This window comes from Aythya marila, assembly GCF_965140915.1.
Source record: "Aythya marila genome assembly, chromosome: 2".
Lineage (NCBI taxonomy): Eukaryota > Metazoa > Chordata > Aves > Anseriformes > Anatidae > Aythya > Aythya marila.
Genome location: NC_139043.1, coordinates 65,847,799 through 65,861,459, shown reverse-complemented (window position 1 = coordinate 65,861,459; position 13,661 = coordinate 65,847,799). Strand labels below are relative to the sequence as shown.

The 13,661-nt window shown below is 39.7% G+C and overlaps 1 protein-coding gene across 1 annotated transcript; it reads right to left on the bottom strand.

The window, feature by feature from the left end:
• Positions 1–946: 946 nt before the first annotated feature.
• Positions 947–11,113, bottom strand: CCR4 (C-C motif chemokine receptor 4). The gene is made up of 2 exons (XM_082754973.1): positions 10,878–11,113; positions 947–9,672 (listed from the first exon to the last, which is right to left on the bottom strand). The coding sequence occupies exon 2, from the start codon at positions 9,653–9,655 to the stop codon at positions 8,579–8,581; it is 1,077 nt and encodes a 358-aa protein (XP_082611099.1). The 5' UTR covers positions 9,656–9,672; positions 10,878–11,113; the 3' UTR covers positions 947–8,578.
• Between the last annotated feature and the right edge of the window lie 2,548 nt (positions 11,114–13,661).

Below are 13,661 nucleotides of genomic sequence, written 5' to 3'. Positions count from 1 at the left end.
AAATCAGGCAGGCACATCTAAGAGGGGTAAGGTTTTTGTATGCAGACCTTCATGATTCAAGCAGCAATTGGCTATTGACTGAGAAACGTAAGGAAGAAATTGTTCAAAAACAAAGGCTTGTTTTAGAATCATCCCTTATGAAGTTGTTTTCATCTTCTGTGGAAGAGTGGAAAAAGACGAAATTCTTAAGGCAAGACATCTAATAATGAACACAGATTTTCTTCTCTACAATAACAAATACTTAGTTTCATGGTAGTACTCTTAATCTGCAAAATACCTTTGTTTTACAAAGGAGGGCACAGTCTTTATTTTATATATATAATATATATATATTTATATATTACAGATGTAATAGCTGAGTTGACTGAGAACTCCGACAAGGCTGAAAACAAACTTAAAAACTTGCTTTGTTGTTGGCGATGGTTTGTGTTTGTTTTTCTCTCTTCTCTTCTCTTCTCTTCTCTTCTCTTCTCTTCTCTTCTCTTCTCTTCTCTTCTCTTCTCTTCTCTTCTCTTCTCTTCTCTTCTCTTCTCTTCTCTTCTCTTCTCTTCTCTTCTCTTCTCTTCTCTTCTCTTCTCTTCTCTTCTCTTCTCTTCTCTTCTCTTCTCTTCTCTTCTCTTCTCTTCTCTTCTCTTCTCTTCTCTTCTCTTCTCTTCTCTTCTCTCCTTTCCTTTCCTTTCCTTTCCTTTCCTTTCCTTTCCTTTCCTTTCCTTTCCTTTCCTTTCCTTTCCTTTCCTTTCCTTTCCTTTCCTTTCCTTTCCTTTCCTTTCCTTTCCTTTCCTTTCCTTTCCTTTCCTTTCCTTTCCTTTCCTTTCCTTTCCTTTCCTTTCCTTTCCTTTCCTTTCCTTTCCTTTCCTTTCCTTTCCTTTCCTTTCCTTTCCTTTCCTTTCCTTTCCTTTCCTTTCCTTTCCTTTCCTTTCCAGGGAGAAGTATAGGTTAAGGGTGCTATTTTGGGCATACTGGCTCTGTGACGGATAGTAACAGATCTGGTTAGGCAACTTATACCAGGTTTAAGTCTGTACCTTGTTATGACACAGGAGTGGAAACACTGTCTAGTAAGCAGCAGGTAATGCGTTGTTGTTTTTCTTTTTTTCCTAAGCACAACCAGTGTCTGTCCAACACGACCAGCTGATGGGTCTGTGCCAGGTCTCCTCCTAGAGCCTCAGCAGCTGCTTGTGTTGGAGTAAACACACCTAGCTTGTCCCATGCACCAACTAGGGAGATATGGCTTCTGCTGTAAAGGTTCTCATAGACCATTTAAAAAAAATTGTTTTATTTTTGCTAAAGCAGTGACTTTGTGGGATCTTACGGTTGCAGGTCTAGAAAACATGACAGATTTTGCTCAGAGACTTTGTTAAAATAGACATTGATACAGGCTACCTATTTATTCCATTATTAGGGACTATCAGCTTTTCTACAAATAATTATGTACAAATACTTGACATTTTGAGAACTCTTTTTACTTTTTTTCCCTCTAGGAACCTGAGAGCCCATATATAACCAATGTTTTCTATTGGCATGACAGTTAATGTGTTGGGCATAGATACGGTCATGTGTCCTGAAAATCCAAGACACGTTTAGTCATTCCGTATATTATGATTTTTTTTTTTTTTATTGTGAGAACATCTTCAGTGCTGTTATATATGAATCAGCATTTTATTATGAATTACCTTACAGAAAAGGTGATTTATTTTTTTCCTTCTAACCCAATTAGTAGTTGCCCTCAATCTGTACATAGCAATTCCTGGTATTACAAGAAAAAAAACAAACAACAAACAAACAAACAAAACAACAACAACAACAAACACCTGAAGAAAAATTCTGCAGAAGTTTGGATATCTAATGCTGAGCTTGCTTTCTTGGGCCCTGACTCAAAATTGTTAAATAACTGAAATTTAACAATTGATTTTTAAAAATGCTGATTTGAGGTTTGATCAATTTAATTTTATTCACATATTTCTATTTTGATAGTCAGTAAGGGTCTGTAGTTTTTTACATGATTTTCATGAGGAATGTTGAAATTATCTCCATCAGAAGGAAATTTTTATAAGAATTTGGAGTAGAAATAATGAAATTCTTAAATTCAAATATGATAAAAATAGGCTGCACTTGTTCTAAAATAGTCTGACTCTGAAGCTGAAAGAAAATCTAAGCAATAGCATTGGTTTAGGTGTTGCTCTTTTACCAATGCCATCACAAATCCATATTCTCCATTGATCAGATTTTCGTGAACTTGCCTTTTCAAATGCAAAATGTTCTGCTAGTGTAGTCACAACCCAGATATCCTACTTGTGTGATCACTCTGTGCGGAGTACTTGAGCTTTAGTTGGCAAGGAAGTGAATGGATTTACTTTTAACTCTGTGTGACTGCGGGAGAGGTGGGCTGTGGCACACGTGTTCATGTGAGAAGCAAGAGTGGGAGCAAACTTCCCCAGGGGGGAGGTTGGCAATTCCCTAGTATTTCTGATGAAAAGAAGTGAGTACTGACCTGAAATGTGTATGGGTAGGTCAGTGAAGCAGAGCTGAGGAGCAAACAGCCTACATCTAAACTTCTTCTTTTCTTTTGTTTTGTAAACTCTTCAGCCCCTTCTCTGTAGCAGGGCAAGTCTTTTGTCTAACACTTCATGTGATGAGTTTTACTCTTCTAGAAATGCCAACAGGAATTTTGAAAGTTAGGGCAGACCTGTGCTCTGCAAACTCCCAGCAGGGCTTGTCTTCAGGACCTGCAGGCAACGTTGTTCCTTGCAGTCAACCAGCCTTGTTTTCTTTTCATTCCTGGTCCTTGCGAATGAGCAACAAGGAGCTGAAGTGCATAAACAAGGAAAGCCATCCTCTCTCTTTCTTGTCTGCAAGCTCTTTACACCTTTCCCACATACTTTAGTAGCGGAAAAGGCAAGTCATTCTGTCTGCGGTCATGGTCTTACTTGTGGTCAAATTTCAGTTTACCAGTTATGAGCAAGTATTGAGATCTGTTGTGGTCTTTGTTTGCTTTGATTAAGATGGTTTTGTGCTACTACTAGCTAGTAAAGCTCTTCCTATTTGTGCTTGATGGAGACTGGGTAAGAGTCAGGGAGGAACCTTCTCCTCTCTTACCTGCCCCAAACCATAATACTTCTCTGGGGATATTTAACAAAGTGCAAAGTTAGTGCAAAAGAGACAAATATGCTTTTTTCTTACAGGGAGGTGCAGCTGCCTTTCCAATGAGATATCCCACGTATATAAATCTCATCCTGAACTTGTCTGTTCAGAGGTTCTTGTAAAATGCTGATCAAATTCCCCTGACCTCTTTTGAGCAAAAGAGTGGATCTAGTAATGCAGGGCTTCATTCAGTCTTTGTTGTCTTACAGGATGCTAGTAGCACTGAGACTGACTTTTATGAGGGTTTTGAATCTGTGGAAACATATCAGATTCTTGATTATTTGCTGTAGTTGTTAAAAGCAAAAGCATGGAAACAAAGACCTTCCTGGAATTTCCAAAAATCCTTAGTGCCCTAGTAGTTTTTATTTTGCAGCACCCAGAATAAAAAGCTTGCAGCATTTAGCTCAGCAGCTGCACATACTGAATGCATGCTGTTACTTAGAAACGTTAAAACATGGAGAAACTTCAGCCATTCCAAGATGACTGGAAACAAAAACACCAACACAAAAACTAAAGGTGTATGATACATTGATCAACTATGTACTTGGTCTGTGTTTACACAGACTGTGTATTTTTTTTTCTTTCAGTCATCTTCAAACAGTATCCTTGCTCTCTGGTGTTTTAAGACAGACAACAGCCTCTACACCACTGAAGAACATAATGTATTGGAAGATAGCATTACTTCGTCATCTTCATCCATTTACCTCCAGATACCCTTCATACTAACCCACAGGCCTCCTCACACAACCTGGAAGCAGACTTGAACTTTCCTGACTGGGGCCTCTCAGATTTGGCTACCAGAAAGGGCACAGTGTGGGCAGCTCTGATCTGGAGTCTTCTTCACTGAACTGAAATGCAAATCCTCACCAAGGAGAGCTGGGTGTGCCCTGTGATTATGTCAAAAATGTGCATCGGGTTCATATGGCTGAGCTCTTGCTCTGTGCCATAGTTCCCTTAGCTATAAGATGGCAGCTTTTTTTTTTTTTTTTTTTAGTGGACCGATGTTGTATAAGAGAAGGAATTACGGTTTTCAGTGGAGATATCACATGCTACTATTTCTGAGAATTCAAAGGAGGACCAGAAACTAATGAAGAGAAAACCTTTGATTTGGGACAGTGAGCATGGCTTGTGAGCAGCATTCTTTTGAGCTGAGCGTATGAAGGATCTGTGGAGGGTTATGTTCCTCTAAGGGAAAGAGTATAGCAACATTTGGCAGTTGTGCCTGTGCTCTGTCAAGGAGTTGGGAAAGGAGCTGGATTTTGCCAGTCTGAAACAGATAAAAGGCTTTTCCACTTTTGAACCTCGTTTTTGCAAGAGTTGTCTTTGACTTGATTACTGTCATGTAAGACTGGATTTTGTTTACTTTATTTTTCTGATGGATGTTGCCTCTGAACGGCTGTGAAGAAGAAAATCTTCCTGGAAGCATCTAACTTGGTGTGTACCCACTTAATAGTGCTTGCTCTATCCAGAGTGATTCTCTATGATTGCCAGTGACACTGGCATATATCATTGCTGTGTTACAGTAAGATTACTGCAGATGTGATCAGTACTACACCACCTTTGGATGCTTTTATCAGATATATGAATGCAAGGAATCTCATTGCAATCACATTGACTATTCATTTCCAGTCTTCCACTTAAAAACTTATTTCATGGCTGGAGTAGTGGAGTCAACTTTCCTGTTGAGCTCTTTGTAGGCATTGCCCTTAAACATTTCAGTGGTCATTTTGACTGACGTTACTGAATGGCTCTTGATTTCTAACTGTAAATCAAGTCAAATTGAAATATTTGCATAAGGTCTGGGACTTGATAAGGCTGGTCTCAGGCCACGTTAAGAGAGAAATTCCAGATAAAAACAGGAAACCGTTATGAGCTCCTGGAGGAAAATGTGTGAGTCTAGATCACTGGAAGCATCCTGGTAGCAGGGGAGCATTGTAGTGCCTGTTGAATTGCACTGTCCTTCAGAGCAGGTGTCCAGAACTGTTGCTAGAACAGAGGCAAGCAGCAGTAGCGTAGGAAGGACAGTAGTGATCTCTCAGTTTCTTCCCAGGGATGACTCTCAGACCGAGAGGAGCAGCCTTCCATGATGTCTGTTCTGCACAATCAAAAGGGATGAAAGCATGCTCAGGAGAAAAAGCTAGTAAGTGTAATTCAGTTGTAAGTTCAGGGAATGACTGCACTGACCTATGTGTTGTATGAAAACAAACCTACCAAGATTTTTTTTTAACCTTTTCATTGTTATTTATATTTGATGTCATGAAGCTGACTTTTTTTTATCTCATCTGCACTTTTGTGGCAGCTTTACGTCCTCTATTCAGTTGCTCTGAGTAGCCTTCTGAGGAACCCTGATGTAAAGATGTGGGTTTAGGAATGAGTCAGCTTTGCTTCACTCAAATATCTATCCATTTTCTTTCATGGTTCAATAGGTCTGTATGTACTATCTTTCATCACTTGGAAACTCTTGTTCAGCTAATATGACACCTTAGGTCAAATGACATTTTGAAAATCCCTGTTTTATTATTGTCTGTATTCATACTATTATCTCATCCTTTCTCACTGGCAGATTTCAATGCCCTCTTTCAAAAGAGGAGCGCCATTATCCACAGCAGGTTGGTGCCTGGCAGGGAGGAAGGTTTGTTGCAGGTGATGGAGAGGAGACAACTACCCAGTTTTGGTGAGCCTCAGTCCCAGCCTATGGATTCCTGTGCCCACCACTTAATGGTGAGGTCCCCCTTGCACCTGATTCAGGAAAACTGCCCAAAGCAAAACTTTCAGCTTGGTTATTCTCACACAACTGTGAAATAGCTGTGAGTATTACTGGGAGGACTGGAAGAAGTTCGATGGGCAGAGAAATGAGAGAGCAATGTTCACCAGGAAGAAGCTCTGCGTGCACTAGGCACTCTCTGCAGCAAGCACATGTGTATGGGGCGTGGGGCACAAAGCCCAGCAGTGAGTAGCTTTTGAGTTTCATGCGGAAAAAGGGCTTTACGCTAGCACAATTTAAAGTGATGCTGTGCATCTGCTGGGTGCGGCCTGTTAATTCCACACATGAATGGACACAGCGTCCTCCCCCACCACAGAGTATGTGCCCAGAGCCAGACCAGCCTACGAGCTGCTGGCCATCTGGTTGCCATTCCTCAGTGCCAGTCTTAGCTCCAGACCCTTCTTATCTTGTGCTTTCCGAGAGCCTACTATGGGTTGCTTTTTGCTTCCTGACCATCATTTTTGTTGGACCAGCACAGGCAGCCATTCACCTAGTCTGGAAAGCCAAGTCTCTTGCCAGTTCCAGGTTTATCTGCAAGATAAACCTGGAAGGTCTCTTTGATCTTATTGACCAGAAGGGTCACAGAATAGGACCAAGAAAAAAAAAACGAAAACAAAAACAACAACATCAACAACAACAACAAAAGAAAACATGATATACTCTCTTGCTCCCAATTTAGTCTAGGCACTTGGTTCATGACTGGCTCAGCAAATCATGGTGAGAGCGGTTGTGGGGTTTAGCTGCCCAGCACGGTAAAACCACCACACCCGTGCCAGCAGTGTCATGTTTGTGAGGTTGATATGCCATGCTGGCTTGGAAGTGATGTGTTGTGGGGTTCAGTGACATCTATGAGACTTTCCAGCACCTGATACTTGCAATTTGTCTTGCTCTTCCTTTCCAAAATAGGTAATAGAGGGGTTAACCCACCCCTTGAGGCAGTTTTCATATGTGATTTACTCAGTGACTTGTAAAGTGTTGAATAGTAAGAATTAAATTTTTTTTTTGTGGCAAGGAATATACTTTTTTTTTTTTAGTATTGTAATGCCTTCCACAGCATTATATGCATTAATGAGAGTCCTTGCTTGGAGCTGTCAGCATCAGTGAGCTGCTGATGGTATCTCATTCCCAAAATGAATTATGAAAGATATGTGCGTGCAGGAGTATTTAAGAGTGCTGGTTTTTATTTTCAGTCTGTCTATTGTATCCTGAGAGAGTTCCCATGAAGGTAAACTTGCATTTATGTTTCTAATTTAGGGTGATCAGGACAGAGGCACTATAATATTTTTACATTTCTTCTACAGCTCTTTGCTCATGTATTTTAATGTTTTGTCTGCTATTTGTAGCCATATCTGAATGCTGGGTGGGTGTGTTGTTATTGATGGCCTTACCAAGACACAAGTCTTTGAATAGTTGTTGCTTAGCAAAGAAGATGCATCAGAAATATTTTCCAGTGTAGGTTTTTCAACTCTTACTTTTTCTACTACCACAATACTGATTTTTGCTTTTGAAAAAAAATTAAATAAATAAAATTTTGTGCCAAAATCTAAATGCTGTGTGAGTTTCCTTCCTGTTACCAATCTGATTAGTATCATGTACATCTGTGAGCGGCTACTGGTGTATCGCACTCTTTGCCTTCTGCTCTGTTACCAAATGCTACAGTTCTCTGTGTGGTTAAATTATATCCTCACATAATTTATTTTTTTTATGGCAGATGTTTTTATGGGAAACCTGACAGACCATAAATTATGGCAGACTTTTCCTACACTGCCTCTCTTTATTTTGTTTTGCCAGATACATACACAGTGAATGAAAATTGTGTCTTGGAGGTAGGTATTTTTGGAATGAAGAACATTCACTTAAAAAGATACTTATAATCAAGATATTTCAAATATACTCACACATGCTGAAAAACAAATTAAAAAAAACACACTTTTATTCAAAAAAAATCTGAACATTTTTAATGTTAATAAAAAAAATAAGAATTGCCATCCTGAAGTATGGTGATAAAGTAATTCAAAATACCTATATATATACAGCTAAATGTAGGTATATATAGAACTCGGATACCTGAGAGAAAACATAGCTATATTTATAGCACAGTGTAATGCATTGGCTTCCTTTCTTTGTGCACAGAAATAGTGCATTTTGTGTCCTTTTTTTTTTTTTTTTTAAATGACAGAAGGTGTATCCTCTCCCTGGGATGAAATGTATAACAGTGGCCACTAAGAGTCTGACCAAACAAGTCCTACACAGATCAGTGGTAGAGTAAAAAATATGGTAATAACTGTCCTTATCCTTCAAAGATATTTTCCAAGTGCGCTTCCTGATGATGAGGAATTCTCTCCTTCACCCCTCCATGCAGGCCAACCTCTGTCTTGATGCTGGTGAAAAGCAAGAAGCAGAGCACAGTACTTGCACTGAGCCGAGGCTGCTGTGAAATCTGAGCAGTGATTTATAATCGCATCAGGTAAAACTTGCATGTCCATCTCCTAGGTTTCATATCTAGGACAGCTTCTGTCATAATATTCAGAAAATCTAAGAGGCAGAAATCAAAGCTCAAGTAAGTTTATTATCAGGCACTAGCTTATTAAATGCTTGTGCATTTGCTTAGCTTTTCAAAGTTCCTGTTTTTGTCAGTTTACTTTCTGGTGAGTTCAACAGTTGGTCTGAAATGCATTAAAGCGCATCTTGATCCCCAGTAGATTGTGTGTGGAATGAACTGGTAGACTCGGTGTGGTAACTGATGTGAAGTCCACACCACTTGCAAATATCTCCAGGCAACCACCAGTTCTTAAAGAGCATCTTCAGGTACTTCTTAAATTTTTCTCCCATGAGGAAATAGATGACTGGGTTGAGGCAACAGTGAAAAAGGCCGAAGATTTCCGTTATCTGGAATGCATAGTCTAGATTCCTGCTTGCTTGACAGTCTCTAATGACTCCAATAAGTTCCAGGAATTGTAAGAAAATTACAATATTGTAAGGAGTCCAGAAGAAGAAAAATACGATCATGACAGCAAAGATCATCCTCACAGCCTTATTCTTTTTCTCATTTCTACAGTGGACTAATGTTTTGATGATCATGGAGTAGCAAAATGCCATAACTATGAAAGGGATTAGAAGCCCTAAAACATTGATTTCCAAAGTGGAAAAGAGTTTCCATGTTGTAAAATTTCCTGGATATCTGTGCTTGCAGGTAGTATAATTTTGCTCATGGAAAGATTCTCTAAATACAAGTTCTGGAACTGAGGCTGAAAGAGCCACCAGCCACACAATAACACTGGTAATCAGGCCATGGAAAGTAGTTCTTGCTTTCAAGGAAAATACTGCACGAACAATTGCCAGGTATCTGTCTATGCTCATAAGCATAATAAAAAATATCCCACTGTAAAACCCAACCAGATAGATCCATGAAATGATTTTACACCAGGGAGTTCCAAAAACCCATTGGTCTATCGCAAAATAAGACCAGAACGGCAGGGAAAAAACAAAGAGCAAATCTGAGACGGCGAGATTTAGCAGGTACACATCAGTCATGCTCTTCAGTCTCTTGTATTTGAAGAGGACCACTATGACCAGAATGTTTCCCATTAGCCCAACCAGGAATACTAGGGTATATAGAACAGGTAGGAAGGAGGCTGCAAACCTCTTGACACTTTCCTTACTGCATGGTTTTGGGGCATCATTATAATTATCGTAATAGTCATATAAGGTTGAGGTGTCAACTTCAAAGGACTCTGTACTTGAAGAACTCATATTTTTTTCCCAGATTCCTGAGAATGAAAGAATATAAAAATGTCAGTGACTTTCTCTTCATGATGACCATGTGGTTACTCCACAAGCCTGAATCATGTTGGAAAGACTGCAACACACAAAGACTGACTTGCAGTTCCAATGCACTTCTCATTACAGAGTATCAAACAATATTCAAATAATATGGGGTGCTTATATGCACACTTGTAAAGTACTGTCCTTGGCATGCATGTGCTCAGTCCTTCCAACATGGTGCAAATCAGATGTGTCAGACTGAACACTATTCAAACTGCAGAGAGGAAAGCAAATAGGGATGAAAGATAACAGACTATATATCTCAAATCAGAGAGGGATAATCCTGTGTGGTGTGAAGTAAAAAGTGAAGCCACTGTTCATAGGAGTTCAGGATTTTACCCATCTTTTCACTCAGGCAAACATCACTGAAAGAAGACAGTGAAAGGTGACATCAATTTTCAGTAAGTGCTGTCTTCAGTGGTAAAGTGAATAACATGAATTTGTCATTATATGTATGTTCTTTTCTAATAGATAAAGAGTTTTAAGTGATGTTACTTTGAGGTTGACCAGATCACATAATGGATGCAATACAAATACACTGTTGATGTATTATATGTTTTTCACATCACAGCAAGTGTCGTTTCTAAGCCTAATTTACTAGAATTTTTGCAAGCTTCTGTTATGTCTTTCCCCTTTGTCTTTATTTTTATGAATGGGAAGTAGAGGAAAAGTGAGTATCATTGCTCTATTTATCTTCAGACTATAGTGCTACTACAATGCAGCAAGTATTGACTATCGTTAACCTGAACCCTACTGTGTGTAATCTCAGTCACAACTTCCCTGTCTACAGTTCTGTTCTGTTATACACAAAGAGGAATTTAATCTGAATTACGAGTCACACGGACAGAACTGTTCAACACCAATGTCCTAGAGATGACAGCTCTGCAACACTAGCACCTAGTCGCACCTGCATCTAATCTACATTCCACATGGCTATTCTACTTGAGCATTTAAAACTGAAAACAAATACTCAAATAACGCACAGACACTCAATCCTGATTATTAATCCTGTTGATTCAGAATTTCTGAAAATTGCTGTAAAAATGACCTGAGTGGCAGCAAAAGATAAATGAAAAAGCATTACAGTCACATACGTGATGAGCATATAACATAGACAACTCTTTCTAAAACTAAATTTTATAAATGTTACCTTTTCTCTCCTTTTCTTCTCAAATGATGTGAGGAAGAGTCTTGGTTCTAGTGGAGTGGAATCACTTGCTTGTGGCCAGGTAACTCCGTCAGTGAGATGCTGCCTACACTGCGATACCCAGCAGCTGCAAAAAGCAGATGTCACAAGGTAGCTGTGTCTGTCAACGGAAGCTGTGTACTTCCTTACAGATCGTATCACAAGTGTTTCTCTCCTTAGTGCTCACCAGAAAAGTTCCTTTAAATGTAGAAAAGAAATTAAAAGTGTCTTATGGTGCGTAAGGAAATACAAAGTTCCCAGTGAGAGCCTGATTGCTGAGTTAAAGCCCCTTCATCTTACCCAAAATTGTTAAAAGCAGATGTCAATAAGTAGCTCTCATTCAACAGAAACTGCTCTTTCTCATGGGTTGTAAAACACATCTCAAACTCAGAAAAAATAATTAAAGGATCATCTGCAGTGAGCAGGGAAGAGGGATGCACTTGATGGGTGTGTGGAAGGTGTGTTTCTAGTCCCTCTATGTGGGATAACTGATTTTGCCAGTTATACCATGTAACTGTGGTAATAAAGAGCTGTATAGATTCAGTGTAGGGAACTCTCCTTTTATTTATTTTTTGATTTTCCTAACCCCTGCTTATCTTGCTAAGAAAAGAAATGAGGGCATGCAAATTCACAATGCCTTTTTGCTTGATGTCTCCCATTTTATATATGGTTTTATATATGGCAAAACTACTAAAGACCTGATGCAAATGGTGCTAATGGTTAAACTCTCAAAAACTATCAAATAAGATGTAGGATGTCGGATGTGTAAGATGTAGGGTGTGTGTGGTGTAAGGGCTGGGGGTTTCCTCATGGTTTTTATCACAGCAGGAAGCCTATCAGTTTCTACAAATTTCTCCTGAGAAGATGCTGAGACCTGTCTCTCTTTCTGGGGAACCAGGGAAGGGGGATGATCACAGAGGACGTGCTGGTCAAATGGGATGGTTTTGAATCCCTCTGGCAGAACAGCTATGCTTGCAGCTGGCAAATGCTGCTCTCCCCTGTGTCCTAAAAGAGGCTGGCCAAGCAGAAGTAAAAACCATTTCTTGACAGGGGAGGCTGCTTGCTTGTTAGCAGGAGAAACTGAAGAGTCACTTTGAGAAGTACAAACAAGAAAAATACAGGAGATGAGTAGGAGGGAGGGAAAATAATAGATCCTAAACAGGAGATAAGATACATCTTCTAGATCAATCTCCTGTGTCATTCTGAACACAGATATAGCTTTATGCTCAGTTTTGCTATTTGCTGCTATCCTATATGCCTCTGACATTGTTACTCTGCCCACTAGCTTGTATTTGGCTGAATTGTTTCCTCCAGAAAAGCTTGATGTGAAGACAATGTGAACTGTGGGATCTACTGGTTTCTTGTTCGCCAGAATAAAAAACTCATATGGGAAGTAGCTTCTCAGTCATCTTTCAAGAATGCATTTGTGGAGAGTTTTAAATAGGTCATTGTGAGATCACCAGGTTATTGCTCTGCAGATCATGTATGTCTTCTCTTCAGTTTGCTGACAGTTCTTTAAAGATGTGGACATCAGATGAGCAGGCAACACTATGACACCAGTTTCATCAGCTCTGTTCACAGAAACTAGAAGCTGTTCCTCTTGCTGCTCTTTTGTCCCTGCAGGGCCTCATTAATCTCTTTGACATGTTGTTACACAAGGGGCATAAGTTAAGCCATTTGTCCGCAGTAACAGTGACATGAAACCTCCTTTTAAGCATATGCTTTTCAGGAAAAAACACCTCATTGCTCTGTAGGTATCGCCCTTCCTTAGTTTTAGCTGCAATGCTTTTGCCTCAATAACCACCACTCGTCTATATGCCTGTCTTGTCCTAGTCATTATTTTCTACTCCAACAGTCTGGTCATCTCCTTTGAATTTCATCGGTGCTGATTTTCCTTGTGTCCAGATGAAGCAGTGAATAGAACTGAATGGGATGATTTCCTATCACTAGCAGCCTTCTGAGGTCTGTCTGCCTGTCCTTAGTGTTCATGCCACATATCAGATATGCTTCTGATCTTTCAATTGTAATGTTAGCAGAGACCAAGTCTGCAGTCTTATCAGTGCAAATTTAGCATAATTCATATAGCACTGGACAGAAGAAAGGACCTATCTAGCATACTACTTTTACCCCAGCCCTCCCTTGGCCGAAAGACTTTCAAGTAGCAAATGCTTCTGAACCAGCTGAATGCATCTTTCTGTATTTGTCATGGATGGGAAGCTGGGACACCACCACCAGAGGCACTGGGCAGCAAAGGCTCCTTGTCAGAGCACACTTCTGTTGCTCTGGTGGGGTGGGGAGGTATGGCTGGATCGCAGTGTCTTGAAAGCATCAGTAATGTTGCAGAAGCATACCATATCAGTGCACTTCATGTTCCCTCAGCAAATGGGAAGGGCTGTCTTTGTAAGGAGATTTTTTAGAAAGTGTGACTTCAGAAAAAGGAACGCATAGCCACAAAAAGAGAAGAGAGGTTATGTCTACTTAGGATTTGTGAACTCTAGGTAATGAAGCTAAAAAAAACATCTGCCAGTTCATGAAAATTAAAAGGATGAAATTGTACCCTGAAATACCTGATGCTCTGTTGATGAAAAAAGTTCCTTTGAGAACTTACTAGTAAACCTGTAGAAAATATGAAGAAAAGGGAAGAAATCTCTGATCAAATGAAATGATGCAGAAAATGAATGAAATGTGTTTTGAGTGAAGGGTCTTCAGCATCTTGGAGAGAGAGGAGCATGAAAAGTCTTAAATATA

Bases quoted from the DNA above. Each gene is read 5' to 3' on its own strand.
- CCR4 (XM_082754973.1), bottom strand. From the start codon at position 9,655: ATGAGTTCTTCAAGTACAGAGTCCTTTGAAGTTGACACCTCAACCTTA.